We start from the raw sequence: 21,288 nt of genomic DNA, 5'->3' as shown, positions 1-21,288 counted from the left end.
TATCATAAATAGGGTCTAGAGAGATTCATTAGAGAAAGTGGTAGATGTTTCAGCTGAATGGCAATTGAAAGCAAATGAGGAATATTAGCTGACTATTTCAGTTGAGTGTGAGCCACATTCAGCTGTATGCTTAAGAAGTATTTCAGTTCGGCATTCAAGTCGCCATGTGCTGGCTGAAAGTTCCCCCTAAACGTTTCAATTGAGGGGTAATTGACCATTGTGTGGGAATGCTGGATGTGATCCCAGCTGTCAATTCACAATTCCGGGATGAAATTCTGAACAGCCAACTGTGCGCTCTAATCACTTGCATATTCACCAGTTCAAATTACAAAAGTTCTGAACTACCAATCAGCTCAGCTGGCCTAGCTAATGTAGTATCTAATTGGAAACTGATCTCTCTATTGATTCCTATTTCTAAAATCATCAATATTTGCTTTTTGTTATATATAAAAGCCTTTCTTTTGTATTAAAGAACATGTCTGCAGTCATCCTGGTTGTCCTGATGTCTTGCCCTATAACCCAAGCAGCAAATAATAATGTTTGATCAGAACTCATTTTAAAGGTTCCTTTCACTGCCTTCTTTCCTCTTTTTATTTTTTGATATTTATTCTTGGGACACCAAAAACATACACTTTTAAATGTTACTTGCACTTTGTTAGTTATATTTAAGGTCATTCCAAGTCTTACCTTCAGCACTCATTTTTTATTTCAGTGCAAATTAGGATGAAAGACGTTCAACCAAAATTTCAGTAGCTCATGGTACAGATAACTGAAATCTTTTTGACTTCTAAGTTTCTAGCTTTTTTTTTTTTTTTAATGACACACACCATTGCCAAGTCTGACAGCTGGGTACAAAATTATGAAATGGCCACATAATAGCTAGGATTTTGCTCCAAGTTTTAGAGCACTTCATCTCGTACGACAGACGTGTCACGCCCAACTTCCATTTTTTAGAAAAAGCTTTTAACCCTCAATCTTTAAGATAAAGAGCTAGAAAGAAAACAAAACCCCACACACGTTAAACCAACCTAGCACTTCGGCGCTCCCGGGCCACCATTTTGAGTGCTCGGGCCTTAGCGCCACTCTGCTCACTCGGCCAGACCGATGCCCCTGCCCCGCCCGACTCCGCTCAAGCGTTTAAATGAACGGCCCTGAACGCTTTTTAACTGTTGGTAAAAACAACAGTCCGTTTAACGGCACCCGCCCAGAGGGCTCCCGCCGCCATGACGCGCCGCCGCCGGCGGGGGCGCGCACGCGCTTCCTGCCTCCCAACCGCGAGCGGGCGCACACCCCGCGGCCGCCCCGGCCCCGCCCCGGCCCCTGCCGTTGCCATAGCAGCCGGCGGGGGAAGGGCCGCGCCGTGCCGGCCCCGCCCCGGCCGCCGCAGGGCGTGGCTGCCGCCGTCGAAGATGGCGGACGGCGGGGGGGCTGCCGCGCCGCCGGACGGTGAGGCGTCTCCGGTGACCGGCGGCGGCCGGCGGGGCCGGGAGCTGCGGAGTGGCGGCCGCCCGCCCAGCGCCCGGGATTTGCAGGTGAGCGGTGGGGGCAGGGGGTCGGTCAGCAGCCCGGGCGCCCTGAGTTCCCTCGTCCTGGGGGCCCTGGGTAGGGAGGCGGCGGGGCCCGGCCCGGCCCGGCCCGCCGGCTCCCCCTGCCCCTCGCGTTGCCGGTCGGCGCTGCCCGGGGATGCCGGGCTTGAGCCGCTCGGAGCGGGCCTCTGGGGCACCAGGGGATCGAGTGCCCTTTCACGGGGCCAAGAGGCTGCTCCCGGTTGCTTTTCTGGGAGGAAGCTTCCTTCTTTTATTCTTCTTTTTTTCCCTGCTTTGGAAACTGAGAAGAGAAAGGAGCTTCTGAACAAGGAGTAGACGCTTCAGAAAACAATGAGGGATGTGTGTGTGCAATGGTTAGCTTTCCAGGATGCTGCAAAGGCTCTTCCGACACTTCAGTTACTGGGTTTTGTTTGTAATACCAGTTATTTTGGCAATTATTCTTTCGCTTCCCTCCCTGATTATTTAGTAGGCATGTGTGCATGAAAACGTCAGTCTTCACAAATGTAAGATAAGACTGAGGACAAGATGTTTTCCTAAATTTCCACAGGCAAAGTTTTGAGAAAGTGTGGCCACAGGTATAATTCCATGTTGGTACTTAAACCCTCAACCACAAGTGTTTTTAGTGGTGTTCACTCTTCTGTGACTTTCGCATTGCCTGAAGGCTCAAGACATTTTGGCAATGAGTTGGTTACAGAAGGGTTGAAAGTTTGAGCAGCTAAATCTGTCTCCGTTTTATTTAATTATACGTAACTATATAAAAACATGAAATCTGCATCCATCTGTCTCATGTAGGTGTCACTTGGGGTTTTCAGAGGTTCCTGTTGAGATTAACGTTTACTATAATATGTGTCAATTGTAATGGCTGTGTTAATATTCTTGGTTTGTAAGCTTTTCAATCAGATGATGGAAGTAGGAGGGCTTTCTAGGTAGATGATTACTAATAACATTTTAAGAACCAAAGAAATGCTCTTGTTGGTCAGAGTGGTGATTCATCTGGCTCAGTATTTGATCTCTAATGGTGGCAATAAGTGATGTGGTATAAGGAAAGCACAGAAACCTGACTATTCCCCCTTATGCTCCCTCAGCATCCCACAGTCTTTGAATTAGGAATGGTACAGAGTACGTCTTTACCTGTTCCTTTTACCATCTGCTTTTGAACCTGTTGTATATGACCTTCTTCATGTGTTTTACCTACTGAAAGATGCTTGCTTGTATCCTCAGAGAAAGAGGATATCTTAAATGGTTTTCTTAATTTCATTACTCAGTTTAATTTTTCTTAATAGTTACAATTCCCCAGCTCTTTTTTTCCCCCCAGAGAATGTCTCACAGCAATATAGCATTACATGCTTTGCTTGTTAATAGTTTGTTTTGAAGGACAGACAATGTTTCATTTTTTTTCTTGTTCATTGCTTGTGCAGAAAACTGTAATGAAATTGTAGTCCTGCAGTACCTATTCTATTGTGTATGATGAAATGTTAATATTGTTTGCATAGTCCAACCCAAAAAAGAAAAAAAATCACATTATGGCACTGTGGCTTGAAGATAAAATTTCCTTAATTTTGAGAAATGAAGTGGAATATTATTCAGAACAGAAGTATATGCTAAAAATGGCATGTTAGATGTGCATCCCACAACATTCCTTAAAAATGAGTGTGCCAATAGTATGGCAGCGTTTACGGTACCTTTGGAGAAAGCTTTCATTAAAAGTGTCTGGAATAATATCTTGAATTCAAGTGATTAAGGCTGAATTTGAATCTTAGTCTAGTACAAACTTATAAGAGTTGAACTTTTCCCATTTCTATATAAAATGTTTATAAATTGTTTTGTACTTTCAAGTCTTATCAGAGAGATACACAGCAACTTTATTTCAGTTTGTTAATGTTAATGAGATGATGCATAATACATGTGTGTGGACATATATACACAGCTTTCTCTCCTGTAATTCTGAATCTAATACAGGCTGAATGTAAGTAATGAAGCAATGTGGACTAAATAAACGCAGAGTACAAGTTCAAAGTCACACTTAAATGATCATGTTGAACATCATGCATTTTGTTCATAAAGCAGAAAAGAAGCTGAATTTACAAAAGTAGTAACTCACAATCTCTCTCTCTCTCTCTCTCTCTCTCTCTCTCTCTTTTGTGATGTGTGCTTTTTGCATGAGTTTTGTCTTATTTCTGCTATATATAGTTCTACAGTTACATACTTCTAAAAAGATTCCTGTTTCCTACAGTTGGCCTTGGCAGAGTTATATGAAGATGAAGCTAAAAGGCACTCATCGTGTCCTGACAAGCCAACAACTGCAAAGATTAGTAACTCAAGAGTACCACAGAGGTAAGACATGTTTTATACTTCAGGACCGTGTCAATTAGGTGTTGTATAAGCTCAGAAAAGTTTGTTATCTTACTTACCTCCTTATACAAGGAGAAGATCAAATAACAGTTCATAGCCCAGAACTGTGAATCCCTCTAAAATAATTTGTCTTCTCAGAATGCTTTTTTTTTTAAGGTGCCTCCATGCTGTATTCCAAATCACTGTAAACCCACTTTAGAAAATATTAGATAAGATCAAGATACTGTAAGTCAAATGCAGTGTTGCTGCACACAAATAGAAAACAAAGACTTGCTGTATCAGAAAAATACTGCAGTTGTCCACTTCTTCAAAATTCAGCAAATCTGTAGGTTATGTCAAACCTGGTGAGTGAGCTGCTTTGAGTGTTGTACTTTAGGTCAGTACTATTTAAGTAACTATTCTGATAAGACAAATATTTATTTGAAAAATCATTGTTAGGATCACTATGTTATGGGTGGTGAGAGGAACAAACAGGACCTCAGTTAATTTGTCTGTGTTGTTGGGGGCGGAAAGGAAGGGCACGTTATCGTCTATAAAGCTAAGTTTCACTGGCATGCAGTGTTAGAGTTGCCTAGCATTTGAAGATTGAATATGATTTTAAAATTCTTAAAAGGAGATCTTGCCAGCTTTTAATGAATTTTTATTTAATTTCTTTTAATGAAGAAAAGTCTTTAAATCGTTACCGCAAGTGAGGCTGCGACAAGTCTTGTATTTCGCTTGTCTTTCAATGACTGCTGTCGATATGGGTCTCTGTTTTATGGATTTCCATCGCCAGAGCCATGCCTCAAGTACATCTGCAGATTGAGATGTTTAGAAAGAGGGATTTTAGCACAAGACTTGGGACTTGGAAAATAATAGGTTATTTTTCCCTTGGTAAAACCATCTAAGATGACTAATCACAGAACAATGTTTAAAAATAAATTAAGCAAACAATTCTGTTTGCCAGTACATATCATGAAGTTACAACTTCCTATTCCAATTCAAGGAAAACCTGCGATACAGTATCTTGCATACTTCAGTGTGACAGCTGTTGGCAAACACTTGCCCTTTGTTGGCAATCGTGTTGGGATCAATCTGAGAAAGAAGTGGCTGCTGTTTGTGTAATGTTCAGAATAATTTTTTTTTAAGTAGACTTTAGTTTGAGCAGTATATTAATTGCAAGGAAGCACAGTGCTGTTCTTGAAGTCTTCTGCTCATCTTGTCTCCCAAAACTGCGGGAAGGATGTGTCTGGGCCCTGCTGGAATAGATCCCATGTTATATAAGCTATCCTGTTATGTAAACTCCAGCGTCTTTAATAAAGTTATGACTGCTAGCACAAAAATACCAGTCCCACAAAACCTACGATGTAACAAGGGAAAGAAAACAGAAGAGGTTAAATCAATGCTTGCACCCATCACATAAGTCCTTAACAATGCCATTTTTTCTGAGAAAGTAATAAGGAGCCAATAGTTCCCCAGGATATGAAATTACATTGTTTCATCAGCACTGATACTTTGATTAACGAGGTATAGTGGCCAAACAAGTTGCCTAAACCTAAACTGGAGAACTGTGATTGTGTAGCAGATTGTATGTATGTTCTCATCCCGTAATAGCTGGCTACCTTGCATATATCTTGCACTGAGTTTTATCATAAAGTAATATAGGACAAGGCTGTACAGATGTACTGCAGATTTGCATGCTACCTAGTTTGCCCTCTGGTAGCTTACTGATCTTTCCCTATCCTAAGACAGAGTCTGATTTTGCATTTTAATCACTTTTGAAAATCTTTCTAGTGTTGACATTCGATATATTTTTAAAATAATGCAAAATATAAATGAGAACTACTACTTTTTAGTTTCTAGGATCCTTATAGACGGGGATTGCCAGGACATCAAAGAAAGGCAGGATTGACTAATACTTGTACCTTCACAAAATTAGCTTACAATGTTGTGGAAGGAATTTGAAGTATAATTGATACTGGTAGGCTAGATTCTGCAGCAGTTGTTCAGTTTGCATATTACCTTCCTCTGTGGCACCACCAGTGGCATAAAGCACAATTCTGCATTCCCCAGGATACTGCAAAATGGCTCTGCCATGCACATTCCTCTCCCCTCGTATTCTTTGGGTACATGGGTATGTATTTTGGCTGAAGAAGCATGGTATGAAAGCGATAAACTTGCATTCATTCCCTGAACAGATATTGGAGACTGTACTCAGGATGCATCTTCTAGAGGACTTCTCTTTCTTTAAAAAATGCTTCATCCTGTAGAAAATTGATTTTCTTAGTTTTTTGAAAACAATAAGTTTCAGCAGTTACGTATCAAGTACTTATTACCTGATACTGTGAAGTGTGTGTACCAGTCATGTTTAAACATTTTATTTTATTCTCTTGGCAGTCTTAAAATTGATTCTTTTAGAAGTTTGCGAAAACCAGAGAGAAGCATGAGCGATGACAAAGAAAACCAAAGGTACTGTAAAACCAAAAAAATCATTTAACAGTCATGAAAGTAATTGTTTTTTCTGACATTCATACATTCTTTCTCCCCATTTTTCAAAATGGCTGTGAGCTAAGTCTTTCCTGCAAGCGGGTAGTAACTAAAAAGGTGCTATATGACTTATTAGAGAAAGATGATGTTGGAGTGTATTAGCTTTACACTGCTGTAGTAAAACTATACATAGCAAAATCTGGCTCTGGTGATGTAGAACCAGTTTATACCAGTTTATATGAATATGTCTTAATATGTGAGTGTATGGATGTAAAGGTTGCAACTTACACTTGGAATCAGACTTTTTTACCTTGTTGCAAACCTCTTGAGTGTTTCTGTTTATCCATTGCTCAGATATCTGAGTATTTCCTCGATCTTGAAATCTCATCAGAGTTTGTATTCTTTTGCATCCTTACCATCATAATTCTTTAAAATTCTTATATTTAAAGATATTCCATATCAATGGCAATCAGGATGATAAACAGAGGCTTATGTACAGAGGAGAGATGGTACTTAGGGGTTGCCAGTTATGTGGCATTGTAATAGTAGCATGGTTATATGTGCTTCATAAGCACTGCTGTTACCGAGCAATACTGAAGGTATTGGCCTTGGTAACAGTTTCACATGAATTAATTGATTTGCCTTGCTCCAAGTGGTTAAGTCAAAAACTTAAGGAAGGCAGAAACCATTTATTTTATTAGTTATTAAAGCTGCATGTAATCAAAGAGGAACCAGACTTTCAGGTTTGCCAGTTCTTATATTTATACATAGATATTTTTCTTTTCTTTTTTTTTTTTTTTGGTAGTATCGTTGGTATTTAGGTATTCATAGCCCCTTCCACCTGGAGTATCTTGATCTTCATAATCAAACATATACTTTTGAAGATAATTATTTGTAGCTTAACCTTTGGTAGTGGGACTATGCTGCAGAATTATGGGGCTAGTGGGGCTATGCTGCATTTTAGCTTTCACAGCAGTTGCTGCAGATTTTAAAATGCCTCAAAAGGTTAATTAAATAAAATGTTATACTTCAGATATTGGCAGGAAAGAACTTTAAAAAGATCAAATTTTGGCACTGTTCAGGTTTTTCCACAACAGTTTTATGCTCATTCTGCCAAGGCAGTGTTAATTGTGAATCTGTATTCTAACCAGCCCAGGCACAGTCCCATGCACAGGACCCCCCTGAGGAGATCAGTCTTTCCAGGAGCTGGCGGAATCCACGTAGGATGAGGTGTGTAAAGCCATGGCTACATCAGGGCTGTGTTTGCTTGATCTTGGCTCCTAACCTCTGGGGTCTGTTCCAGAAGGCACTTTGGTAGTTTTGTTAGTGTAATGTCTCTGGAGCAGTGCTGCTTGGATCACTGGGAAGGTCAGAACTAAGTGGAACACTTCTGTGATTAGGATGGAGAGGTTTTGTGCCAGAATTTGGCTCTTTGTTCATTAAGATTTTTTTTTTTAAGGTGGGGGGAGAAAAATAATGTCCATTATATAAAGCATTGCCACTCATGAGCATTACCTTTTTTAAGATTTTATTCAGGTGACTCAGAGCATAGAGGATTACAGATTTCTGGGGCTTCTAATAATCCAAGTAAAATTGTTGCTGAACTCTTCAAAGAAGCAAAAGAACATGGGGCTGTCCCATTAGATGAAGCCTCAAGAGCATCTGGTGATTTCAGTAAAGCTAAGGTAGGAATAGAAAGGTATTTTCCTCTATATTTTCATCAGACTCCGAAACTCATCTAACCACGTGAGAGCAAGTATGCCTTTTTGTGATTTGAGAATAGCAGAAGATTTGATCAACACAGTTGTGAATTTTGTATGTGTTATAATTGCTTGCCCTAGAAAATTAAGGGGGGCAATTTCAGAGGAATCGTTGGAAATCATTCTGAACTGGGACTGTTTGTTTTATTTTAAATTAAGATTGATGTTAAAAAAAATCAACTGTCCTAATCAAAATCTTTTTTACATATTGAATTAATAATATTTGAAAACATGTACAGTTTAGAAGCTAAACCATGTCTCATAAAACCTGCTTAGCCTGATTATAATTACTAGCTCTAATTTTCCGTTTAGAAAGCATACAGTTTAGAATAGTGCATTTGCTTTTTTATCAAGGAAGAAAGCTTGTTAATGCTTTTATTTGCACCTAGGTAAATTTCTTAAACTGTTTCAGGTATTTATTCAGCCGCAGAATGTTTTCATAAGTTTTTCTATGTATTTTTTTCAGTCATTTTCTGGTGGGGGATATAGATTGGGTGACTCATCACGAAAGCGCTCTGAATACATATATGGAGAAAACCAAGATGTAAGTAAAATGCTGAATAGCAGGAAACAGTGTTTCCAACAGCAGTCTCCTTAACAATGCTTACAACTTGAAATACCGGTATTACTGTAACTAAGGCAATAAGAAAAACTAATATCTAAATGTATTAGGTATGTGTTAAGTAGAAGCTGTTAAAGTGAAAGTGTCCACAGAGACGAAACGTTCATTGAATACGCAACATTTGCATTAGAGAATTGCTGGCCGAAAGGGTTGGATGACTAGATCCAATTTTGTCACATGCAAATTTGTGTTGCTGGGAGCATTTTGATCTTGTGATCTGAGCTGTGAAGCAGAGGTTAGAATTAAAAGATTTTTGATGGGGAGAGGAGACATAACAGCTATTAAGGCCTGCAGGCATTCCCAGGATTGATTTGGATCAATTAAGTATTTCTCAGCAATTAGTAATTTGCAATTGTCTAATTCTTTCTTATCCTATATCAATAACCTGCATATATTTCCTAACACATGAAGATACCTATCAACTGGATATCTTTACTGTGCTTAGTATATATGATCACATTTGAAAAAACAATCTCCAAACAATGTATTGCAACTTACCATTTTAGAAAAGCAAATCACTTGAGTATTAAATAATGCCACAATTCTATTTTGCATCAATTACCTTTTTATTATTGTTAGGGTTGTACAGATAATTGAACTAGGGTTACCTGTAGCAAAAGCCAGAGAAACGGAGGGATACTCGCCCAGATTTTTTTTTTCCCCCCCCCGTATCTTTCTCATCTTAAACAGGTTAGGGCTTGAACCAAAGACTTTCTTCCCCTAAATGTATCCTAACTGCCACAGATGTTTTGGAACACTATTTCACGTTTATTTGAACACAGCAATTATTCTGAAACCACATGTCTCATATCCTATCTAGTGAGCAGCTAAATGTAGGTTTGAGCATAGTGGCAGTTCTGTGAATGTCACCTTTTGCTTACTTGAGGTAAGTACTCTTGAAAAAAAAATTCGTCAAAAATAACTGTCTTAGCGCCTCTGAAGCATTTTGTTAGTAGTTGATGGAAACTAGTTTTCATTAGACACAATCCAAATTAAAAACTGACTTCAGTATTGAAGCTAACATAAGGTGTACTTTTTCTGAGAATGGAACATAACATAAGGAATCCTGCTCCTACCTAATAATAACGCTTTATTTGCTGTGTCTTAGTTGTTTTTATATCAGCTGTGTACAGTTTATGCCCGAGTTTTTCTCAGCAAATTATTTTCAGTGTAGCATGGAGTGCAGGGTCTCCTTTTATTGTGCTTTGTAATTAGAGGAAAAGGCTCTAATTTGAGACAGGCTACCAACCCACAGCTGTGGAAGTGCTGATTTCACTACTTGAGAAACAACTGCAAAGACAAGGAACAATTTTGCTTTCTTTTGCATGCTTTCGTATTTGTGACTGACTGGAATTTACTAAGCCGTTCTGTTGCACAAGGTTAAATGAGTGGCTGACACTCCCACTCCTCAAGCTGAATTTGCTCAGAAAATCTTATGTATATTGCATCTATCTCTAGATAGAAGATATTTGTGACTTTATGTAGGAAATGGGTCTATTGCTATTTCTATAGAAGCAGTTTCAAGGGTAAAACTACACTGAATGAAACAACATTATTGATATTAGCTGATGTCCTGCAGAGTTTGGTTCTATTCACCACTTCTTCTTTGTGCTGTATATAGTTTACATTGGTTCAGTAATCCTCTCTGTGCAAGTTACTTTAAAAATCTATTTGTCCATTTTTTTCACTGTACTTAACACAATTTCTGAAATAGTCCACTCTGACTCAGGTTTGGCTGTAGGATAAATTAGCTCATTTTTGTTCCAAGTTCTTCCTCGTTTTCTTCCTTACTCTATTGCAAATGCATCCTAGCTGATAATATAAAGGTAGTGGAGACGTCAAAAATTTTTATTTGCCAGCTTTTCAATATGAGCGTGATTTTTAGCTTTGCTCTCCCAGTGCCTTAGATAAAATTTTAAATTCTGTCACTCGTTCATAATAAAGAAATAGAAGTTTTCCCTTATTTACTGTTATTCCTATAATTCTTCCAGCGGAAGTGATGAGTCAGGTCAAGGAGCAGGTCTAGGTTAAAAAGTAACCTTTTCTGTTTCTCCCTTACTTTCTGCCAGATTGACTTATTTTTTTTATTTTTATTTTTGGATCAGATCACTGTGTGATTCCAAGTGCTTGCCCTACTGTAAGGGAAAATTAGGAAATTAGGTGAGAAAGAGCAAGACCATTTCTTTCAGCAGAAGTATCAGTTCATACTGATTAAATTCATGGAAGATAGCATTAGCCTCATGCTTTGGGTGTGTTTTTTTTCCTTCTTCCTGTTCCTGACTGTAATCATCTTTGTTTTCTCACTTTTCACCTCACTTTCCCCTTTGATCTTTCAAATTTAACATTATTAAAATTATCTTTATAGCAACTATTATGTTGTTGTACTTATTCCTCATAACTTTCTCAAAGTTTCAATTTCAACGTCTCAATTTCAAGTTAAATGTCTCTACAGCCTCAAATTCACATCTTTACATAGTTTTGCTCTTTCTCCCTCTTTCTGAATATTCTTTCAGCGCTGCAGTGACTGTTGCTCACTGCTCCTTCTTTTTCTCTCTTTTTAATAAGCTTTTTCTTTTTTGTGGGAATAATCTCTTTTTTTTGTCATGAATTATTTTGAAATTTTTAGCAAGCATTCAGTTATTTTCCTCTAGGTGTTGTTCTACATTCTCTCTTAGTTATGGTAATATTTTAATCATCTTAGGTTAGGAATTGTTTCTTGCTATATCTTGCAAATTGGTTAGCCTCAAACTGGAGGGCATGGATGTATTCCAGAAATGGTGTAGCAGCAGCTTAGAAGCCTCTGGAGAATCATCCAGCATTTCTTTTCTCTCACTTAAAAGACAGGAAATGAGGGAGAAAAAAGAACCAAGTTCTTTACTCTGTCTAGAATAAATATTAAGCTATTCTACAAATGAGAACAAAAATGGGTAAGGCTAAAAGATGTGGTTCGGGCTGATGTGTGCTGTCCTGGCACACCAAGAGCTACCATATTCTGCAGTTCCTCTGAGCAACGGTCAGCTATACTGAGCCAGAAGTGCTTTACGGTAAGGTTACTATAACTGCGGACATGGCTAGTTTACTGAGGGAAAGTCAGTTTTACTAGTTAGGGAAACCTAGTTGTGCAACTTGGCTCCAAGGTATGAACTGCAGGGAAGAGAAGTGCTGGGAGCTGCAGGCTCTGAGGACAGCAGTGTCTCCAGTGAAAGGCTCTGGCTGGAGGCAACAGGCAAGACGAGAAGGGAGTGAAGGAAGCTGGTCTCCAGGATTCTCAGGATTTGAACTGAATGGAGCTAGTGTCAACTTTATTGGAGCTCAGCATGTAAGGATTTGAAGAAAAAATATTTTTTACTGCAACTGGTATATCACCAGTCATTTGTAAATTTATGGATTTATTTTGTGATTTATCAGCAACAGAGGGTTATTGTTTTTAAAAGTGGTTGTAACACTGTGAAGCAAAAAGTGCAATCACCATATATTTATTGTCTATCATGTCAAGGATAGTAAGAGGTTAAAAAGGGTAAAAATGGTCTTGGTTTGGGGTAGCAGGCTATAACTATGATTTACTTTTTTGAGGATTCTAACAATGATAGTCTAAAGCACACTGTGGAGTTCTGTTCTTTTTTGTCATCTGCGTTCTTGTTTGTGGTCTGCTACCAAATCTGTTAAGTGTGGGTTAAGTGTTTTATAATAATAATCTATATGAAGTTGAAATACCTTACTGATGTGTGTGTGTGTGGGGGGGGGTGTAAATATATATATATATATATATATATATATATATATATATATATATTCCCCCCCCCCCATCTTTGCTTGATAGGTTCAAATTTTGCTGAAACTGTGGAGGAATGGCTTCAGTTTAGATGATGGAGAGTTGAGATCCTATTCAGATCCAACAAATGCTCAGTTTCTTGAATCCGTTAAAAGGGGGTAAGTTAAACGGTGATTTTTTTGAGGTATGTCTTTCAACTGAAGTGAAAAAAAATGCTTTCTCCCCAAGGTAAAAATTATAACAACAACAAAAAAAACTACCAGTTTTTTTCCCCTATAAATTGTTCTTGAGTTTTACTTTTTTTTCCTTCTTCCCTGCCTGAACTGCAAGAATGCATTCACTTGTCATCAGATTCATGAGGTATTTTTAAATTTGGAACATTGTGGTTCATTCTGGTTGTTTTAACTCTGAGTATTACTTTTAAAGGATGGCTGCTAGTTTTACATATTTGGTCAGTACATAAGGATTCAGCTGTCAGCTCAGTGGTTTCATTTGCCTTTTAGTTTTTCATTTCGTCTGTTGTTTTAGGATGAAATTAATTCATAAAGGAACTGGATGTATATGGCTTTTAATGTGAACTTAGTAATAGTATCAACTTTTACTGTATCCTGCAAGGTTTTTATGTAACTTTGTTTTGTAATTCAGAATATAATTGGGAAACTTCTTATTTCTGTAATTAAGAGAAATTCCTGTGGAACTTCAGCGACTGGTTCATGGTGGCCAGGTTAATTTGGATATGGAAGACCACCAAGAACAAGAATATGTGAAGCCTAGACTGCGATTCAAAGCTTTCAGTGGAGAAGGGCAAAAACTTGGAAGGTAAAAAGTACCTGGTTTTCTTTTCTGTTACATCTCTATGCTGCTTCAAAAGCTGGGTTTAATCAATTAAGAAACTTCTGGAGAAGCTAATCAGAGAGATGACAAAATCAATATAAAATTCTTCTGCACTGCAAATATTTCAGCCTGATTTGAAAGAATCACCAGTAATCAGGGAAGTTCATATATAATATTAACAAAAGTTGAGTTAATTAGTTAATTTATTGTGTAACTGAAGTGAATTTGTTTCATCTCCTGGACCTGCTCATAGACTAGATGTCTCCTTATCCTTAGGAAGGCAGGCAAGGGACATGAGATTTCTCTCCTGGTTCTTGCCTATCACTTCTTAACTTCATGAAATTATAGGCTTCATAGCACCTTTCTCCAGCTGGCTTGATATTAGCTGTTGAATTGTAAGCACTTAACTTCTAGGTTTCTGTTCATGATTGTGTCTGCTCGTGTTTGTTTGACCAAAAAGTATTACTGGTATGCTCTTGCAAGTAATTTAATTCAACCTACTTGATCTTTTTAAAAATGAGACAAGAAGAATAACCTGTGATCAGTAATCTAAAAAGGTAGTAGGCTCTGGTAGGGATGACATGATGAGCAGTTTTATATAATAACTCTTCAACTGGGCACTTAGTCGGGTTATTAACAAATAGGTAGGGAAGATGGGAGCTTCTTTATATAAGAAAAAGTGCACACCTGCTGTGTGGCTTTTTTGTTCTGGTGGCTTGTGAGTCTTAACTATACGAGGAATGAAAGAAGAAGCCAAAAGGTTATTTCCAGTCAAGCCTCTCTAATTTTTACATTAAATGTTTAAAAAAAAAAAAAAAAAAAATTCCAACCTTGCTTGTAGTGTCAATTACCCAGTTATGCTCTAAAAAGGTGAGGGATGCCCAGACTCACAAAACAGTGTTCATGAAAGCAGTTGCTAAAGCAGTTTGGGTCAATTTAGTGCAGTATAATAGCACATCCATGTTTTTAAAATGTCTATAAGGTACAGCATATAAAGTTTAGTACCAGAGACTGTCATTTCATGCTCTAGAAGCGTAAACAAAGACGTTGTGTTTGTACCTAACTACCTGCCATTAAAATCATGCAAATATAATGGTCTGCCCAGCTGTAAGAAAATATATTTGCATATAAAAATTTGAAGTCATAAACAAGAAACTACAAAAACATTCTTTCTGTCTCTGTATTTAAAAAGGTGTGCACAGATAACTTGGACAGCATTTTTATTGCTCATTGGTATTAACTATAGCTGTTAGTCATTCCAATGGAAAAGATGGCTAGAACATTTTTTTCAGTTCTGTTAATAGGTCTATTAGTGACTCTTTTTTTTTTTCCTCCCCTCGATTCTCTAGCCTTACACCTGAAATAGTCAGCACACCTTCTTCCCCAGAAGAGGAGGAGAAATCCATTCTTAATGCACCTGTTCTGATTGATGATTCCAAACCAGCAACTAAAATTCAAATTAGATTAGCAGATGGAAGCCGATTAATACAAAGATTTAACCATACACACAGGTAAATTGATGCTACATCAATGCAGGTAATCATAGCTTATTTTGATAAGTTTGTGTTTTGTCATAAATATCAGCAATCCATCGAAAGGGGGAAAAAATCTAACTCCGAAGTGCTATAGCTCTGGATCATTGTCACAAGAGATGCACTGATGCAGAATTCTGCTTTCAAAGTCAATGTAATTGGAAACACAAGGTATTTGATAACTGCAAAGTTACACTTCCCTGACCAATTTTGTGTCCTGTGATTTGTAAAGAGACAGGACCAACCATAATGAGTGTCTGTTTAGGTGTGAGCTCCCCTTGCTGTTTTCAGGGCAGCCCAAATCTGGGCACCCTTGCTGTATTGTCATCCCTAACTATATATAATCCTGGGTCCTTCTTGGGAGGATCCTGTGGCTGAGTTGGGTGATGCTGTGAAGACACTTTGTTGCAAGGCATCATGGAGTATAGTTTGAACTTGAAGTATAGTCCATACTACAGGCAAAGAAGTGCTTTGGTCTGTACTCAGAGTTCCAGCTTTCTCATTATATTTGAGAGCCTATGACAAACATGGCATGGGTTGTAAGTGTGGGTTGTAGCCCATGCTGAGATAGGCATAGTGTACTCATTTGCAATTCTGTCATTCTGGTGTACAGGCTAGAGATAATACGGAGAACCAACCTTTGTTTTGTTTTGGATGGTCTCCCCCTAGGAATGGGTGTGAACTTGATGGATTTTTAGATCTGCTAGCGGTCCATTGATTGGAGCTTGCCATCAGTTTTATCAGCATTGTTGGGACATTGCCACAAATGGTGTTGGCCAACCCATTTTGTTTGCCTAAGAGGTTGTGTTCATGCAAGGTTCTGCTTTGCACTTGCTGCTCTGTGTGACTGAGAGAACTTTGGGCAGAGGCTTGCACAATAGTTCCACCCACGCTTCATAGCAGGCAAGGTTCAAGCCAGCCCCAGTCCTAAATCTTCGCTATCGTTTTAGAAGACAGCTGACACTGAGTTTGATTCCTGCATCGAAGGTGAGCTTACCATGGACCGAGTCCCATGTTAGCTCTGTTACATGGCTTTGAGAGTTGAATTGGTTTTTCATTGGCTCAGAATAAGGGTAGTGCCAAAGTGCAGCAGTCCTTAGCTGAAAGCATATGCGGATCGGAATGAGGCGGTTTTAGCTGAGATGGCAATAGTAAGGAAGACATTGCAGTAAATGTCCTTATTTTAGCAGGCCTGATAATACAGACTTTTCCATCACATCACCTGTTGGAGAAGTGACTTCCCAGCAGTTATACTGTTTAGCTAAGTATCTATAGCCGTGGTGCGTTTTTCCTCCATTAAAGAGTAGAGGTGATAAACTTCCCAGTAACATCCATAGCCAAGGGTGTGTTGACAGAAGTTTACTTAATCAATGTTACCTTTCTCTTGGATGTGTGTTGTTTTTATTATTCTTGCATATGTATGATCAAAATCAGCTACTAAAGTGCATTGCCTATATTGTAAGCCTTGAAGACTGATAGAAAGTTGGTCTGCGCTTACTTGATTAAAATAAGTCTGCCTACTTGCTGGTTACAATAAAACAGAGTTATTCTCGGGTTACTATTTCTGGTGAGAAACCTCAAGTTTCGTGTGTGGTTTTTTTTTTGTCTATACAATCCTATATGGTTTTCATCTTTGTCTTATAAATTACTTTTATTTTATACTGTTGCTGTGGTTGACTTATGAGCAACTATGTTAACTATTCCACTACTAAGTGAAAGTAGGGGGGAACCTTGTGTTGTTGAAGGACATTATTATTCCCCTCTACTTTCTCATCACTGTCAACATATATTGTGAGATTCTTTCTTCTATTAATATTTTGGCCTCTTTAGTGTATACTCATTAGTAGGGAATTTTTTTGACAGCTAGTATTTAAATTATTTGACTTTCTGTATGTTTAGTATCAATTTCCAAGGGAAAATAAAAAGCTTACCAAATACATATCTGTGCTGCTTTTACTTCTATTATTTGAGAAAACAAGCCACAAATTCAGTTTTATTTTTTAGTTTTTGTACGCAAGAAGCAAAAAACTCTAAGCTACTACCGTTAGTCATATGGATCAAAATGGAAGAGTAAAACCAATAGGACATTTAAAATGGTTTAGTTTCTTAGAAGATTCTGTGTTCTCTGGTCTTAATGTTTAGAGATTTTATGCCAAAATTAAATCATACACAGTTTTCATGTCCGTATCCTTTCCACAGGATTAAGGATATTCGAGATTTCATTATCCAGTCCCGTCCAGCATTTGCAACAGCTGATTTCGTTCTTGTGACTACCTTTCCGAATAAAGAGCTAACAGATGAAAACCTGACACTACAAGAAGCAGATATACTTAACACTGTGATTCTTCAACAATTAAAGTAATCTTACAGCTCAATAGCTGTAAGACACAATATAGGGAGTGTGCTGTGTTGTCATACAGGGGTGCTTTGAAAAGATGAAAAAAGGAAAGATCAGTGTCTCTCTTCCCCCTCCCCTCTTCCACAGATCGGATTTTGGGGTTTAATGTCTTCCAGCTATAGCATACCTAATTTTATTTTATTTTAATTTCTCAACTCATTCAATTTTTTTCAATGTTCAAATTAGATTTCCCTATGTTAGCAAATTTCAAATTGTATCTTTTACTAAATGTGAATGAAAGATCACTTTCTTATTCTTCAATTATTTTGGGCGGGGGAGAGGGGAACGTTTTTCTGAAGGGAACAGTATCTTTCACTCAACTTACAAGACTTGCACTGTAGAAATGTTTTATGCTGCATTGACAAAACAGCCATTTGAAAACTTAGCCAGTAGGTTATATTTACCTTCCAAATTGTATTAATGTTAAGGTATTCCATTTTGTAGGTTGAAAGATAATTAATGCCCTAAATATAACTTTTGTATATTCTATTTTAGTGTTTCGTTGGTGCAGTATAATTATTTATATTCTAGATTTGATGTAGACTTCCCTATATCGCCGATATGAATGAATCGGTATCAAGATATGCAAAGCGCAGCTGTTGCAGACTATATCATAGGTTGTTCTCATTTGTATTCTAGTTGTTCTACTTGTGGTGAAATTAAGGATGATTTTTTTTTTTTTCTTTTCCGCGTTAGAGAAGTGGGAGAGAGAGACCATTGACATCTGGAGAAATGCTCTGATTCAGATTTCATGAGAGTTGGCCTATGGTCTCCTTGTTTGAAATTGAATGTGCAGTCGAGCCTTGTACAGCTACATGATTCTTCACGTGACTAATTACTGCAGTTACCTAAAACAAAAAACATTTATGTGCACAAACACAGAACTTGTTTATGCATTCACTTACATGCGCAAATGTAGATATGTTAATTGGTCAGGTATTTTTGACCTGAATGCCAGGTCTTTATATTTGGAATTCTGGCCAAAGGCATTTTGTAGTATTCAGTGGGGATTTGGTTGTGCAACTTTCATTATACTCATTTGGAAGCTGTGTGATTAAACCCCATGTTTAATCTTTGAAATTATATATTTTTTCAAATAACTTGGCCCTACCCTGTGGTATGCAGGTAGGAATCTTGCGTCATGGAAAGCTGGCTACTATGCTTTAATAGTATGCAGATTTCTAATATTTGTAGCTTTATATCAGATGAGTGGACCACACTCTGAGGGAGAGTTAATGGGCTGTATTCCTTGTTCCAGTACATATGTTGAAAATACTGTTTTCACTGATCTTTTTTTTGAAAATATCAGCATTTATTTATCTATACTTAGCTTATCATTGGTCAATATACTTGATTAATGTTATATTTTTACCTCAAAGTACATATTTATGAGTAAATTTTAAATGTATAATTGTATTTGAAGTCGTATGTTTTGTAATCTGAATATCTGCATGATTTAAATCACTACTTTCATGTGCTAAAGCAATTAAACTTTTAAGCTTAAAAGACCATAGGTGACACTTCATTCTTCCTAATTTATGTTGTGATGAAGCAGTAGTTGTGTTGCATGCCAAGTACTTAAGCCTAAAGGGAAAGGAATGGGCATTTCATATGCATATATTTATATGTTGCCGCTTCTCTATACAAATGCAGAAGCCAGAGTCAGATTACTTGTACGATTAGCATATATTAGCAACTATATCATGCTGCTCTCATTCCTGGTGAAAATCGATCCAATATTAAATGAACCAAGGAAGAGCATGCAAGTACTTAGAGGTGCTATTACTAGCTTTTCTTCTTGCCCTAAGCTAAGGCTCCAGTGATCTTTAAATTGCATTATTCTGCAGGGAGAGTAGACTGGGATGCTCGCTCCCCTTGCTCGTGCGATTTAAGCCTGACAAACTTCAGAACAGACATACAGTGTTCTACAGGCAGGTGAGAGAGCGAGCAGCAAGAATCTGAATAATGAACACTGAATTTGTGACATGCTGAAAGCAGTAAACTTTTGTAGTTCCTATCGGGTGGGCACAGTTGGAATGTGTTCCTGAAGAAATTAAAACTAAGACTGATACCATTCAGTTGATTACCAAGAGTAGACAGCAACCGTGATGAAAACTTGGTAAACTGTAGCTATCAGATCAACTGCACCTCTGGAGAGTCAAATGTTAAGTTACAAATCTGGAACCACCAACTACAGAAAACACTAGCAGCCTGGAAAGTAGCGACCTGAAAGGGAGTTGGACAACGAAATAGGAAGACAGTGCAGCGGAACTATTTACACCCCTTACAGAGATTTACAGAGTTTGACTTTATGGTTGGGAGATGATTTTAACGTCTGTATCTATCACTTGTGAGTTATATGTGCTGGTCCTGGTTCTTAATGTTAGAAATTGTACAAAAACAAAAAATCATTAAAAATTATTTAAAGGTTGAAGAAAATACGTTGAAAGAGCTCGGTACAGGTAGTTTATCAGGAAGAAAATCATGGCAGAGGTGACTTGACTTGAGCAGTTATCTTCACAAGGTGGGGGGGGAAGTATTGCAGGACTCTTAAAAGAGAAAAGCATAACAAGAATTGAAAGCTTGTTCAAATACTTTCAAAGCAAAAATAAGACTTTTTCCGTAACTATTGGAAAGAACGAACAATGAAAATGAACTTCACTGCTTTCATTTAATTTTCATTGTTACACTTGTTTTCTGTAAGATGTCTTAAACACAGTTTGTTGCAGTTTCGCTACTTGGGCAACAAGGTGGAATGAAAGGGCTTGATATTTAGACAGCAATTTTCCTTGCCTTTGCCTAGCCGTACTTGCAGTTAACAGATTCTTATGTTTGGTGCAGAAGCAGTTACGAAATGATATCCCTAAGTTCATCAAAATTGCTGAATTTCTTCATGAGGAATAAAATTTCATTTTCATGCCTAAAGACTGGAAATGTTAAATGCATCTTCAGTGTTTTCATTACACCCATTCCAAGTCTGTTGAACTTAGATGTTTAACAGAACTCAGGTTTAAAGAATAGAAGTCACCTTCCTCTACTTCTCACAAACAGCTCTGCTCCTTAATTAATTGTTTTGATTTGTCTCTAATTAGAGAGCTCTGTTGCAGCTCATCTGCATGTTACAGGGAATGAAAAAATAATTTTAAGTTATTCATGTAAAATTTAAAAGTGGGGATGATTCTTGTCTGTCTGTTAGTAGCTATCTGTTCTTGAGATAAATATTTTTGATTAATAAACTGCATATTTGGGCCCTTTTTTTGGAGGAAAGAGAAGACTTATTCCAAAGTGGATTAAGGTAAACTGAACAAGACTGTCTTAATTGTGGAATTAAACTTTCCTTTAGGGAATTATTCGGGAAGAGCTACTACTTTAAGCTGGATTGAGGTGAATTTGTAAATGTAATTTGTCTGTGTAGGTGAGCTCTTAAACTATTTAAATATTAATGACTTAGTACTCCCAAAGGAAAACATCCAGGAACCATTGTGCTATATCATGCATTTTGTTGAAGTTTTAAATAAAATGGATTACTTTTGCAGGACTATAAAAATTGTATTTAGCTTGTAGGTTTTTTAGTGTCTTACTAGCTGCTGCTATTAACAATTGTTTTGATTATCTTTTTTTCTTTGAGAAAAAAATGGAATTGCTATTGTTTGCTAAATCTAGCCTAGAAGTTACCAAATAACTTCACTTTGAGGACAAATTAAATTTTATCACCATTTCAAGTTAATAGCCGACTAGTGGTTTTTGGACCAATGGAAGTACTAGAACATTAGGGTCTGCATTACACAAACTCTTCGCAATTGTTCCATTTCAGTAAACATTATTTATTTATCTTACAAATTTTCCTAATTAAGTTAAATTAAATCATTATTAATCGGGTTTTCACAATGTATATGTCCTTAGTCTTTTGTGCTGATTTAGCTAATCCATTCTAAACTGGATTTTACAAATAAAAATATCTGTTGCCTGAATGTAGAAACACAAGTGCTAGTTCTTTGGGAAAGC

At 37.6% G+C, this 21,288-nt stretch overlaps 1 protein-coding gene across 2 annotated transcripts; it reads left to right on the top strand.

Moving 5' to 3' along the window:
• The first annotated feature begins 1,386 nt into the window (after positions 1 to 1,386).
• Positions 1,387 to 19,715, top strand: UBXN2B (UBX domain protein 2B). 2 transcript variants are annotated; one of them, XM_068932649.1, is made up of 11 exons: positions 1,387 to 1,532; positions 3,781 to 3,881; positions 6,276 to 6,347; positions 7,517 to 7,595; positions 7,891 to 8,050; positions 8,592 to 8,669; positions 12,568 to 12,677; positions 13,201 to 13,338; positions 14,703 to 14,864; positions 17,085 to 17,243; positions 17,980 to 19,715. In XM_068932649.1, exons 3-11 carry the CDS (start codon positions 6,329 to 6,331, stop codon positions 18,002 to 18,004), a joined length of 930 nt encoding a protein of 309 aa, XP_068788750.1. In that variant the 5' UTR covers positions 1,387 to 1,532; positions 3,781 to 3,881; positions 6,276 to 6,328; the 3' UTR covers positions 18,005 to 19,715. The 2 variants fall into 2 exon arrangements, with proteins under 2 accessions (XP_068788750.1, XP_068788749.1); XM_068932648.1 differs by lacking the exon at positions 7,517 to 7,595 and having other exon boundaries at positions 1,397 to 1,532; positions 17,980 to 18,793.
• Positions 19,716 to 21,288: the final 1,573 nt, after the last annotated feature.

Source organism: Struthio camelus, chromosome 2 (genome assembly GCF_040807025.1).
Source record: "Struthio camelus isolate bStrCam1 chromosome 2, bStrCam1.hap1, whole genome shotgun sequence".
In the NCBI taxonomy this organism is placed as follows: domain Eukaryota; kingdom Metazoa; phylum Chordata; class Aves; order Struthioniformes; family Struthionidae; genus Struthio; species Struthio camelus.
Note: the sequence above shows the minus strand (reverse complement) of the source record. Positions and strands in the feature narration are given on the sequence as shown.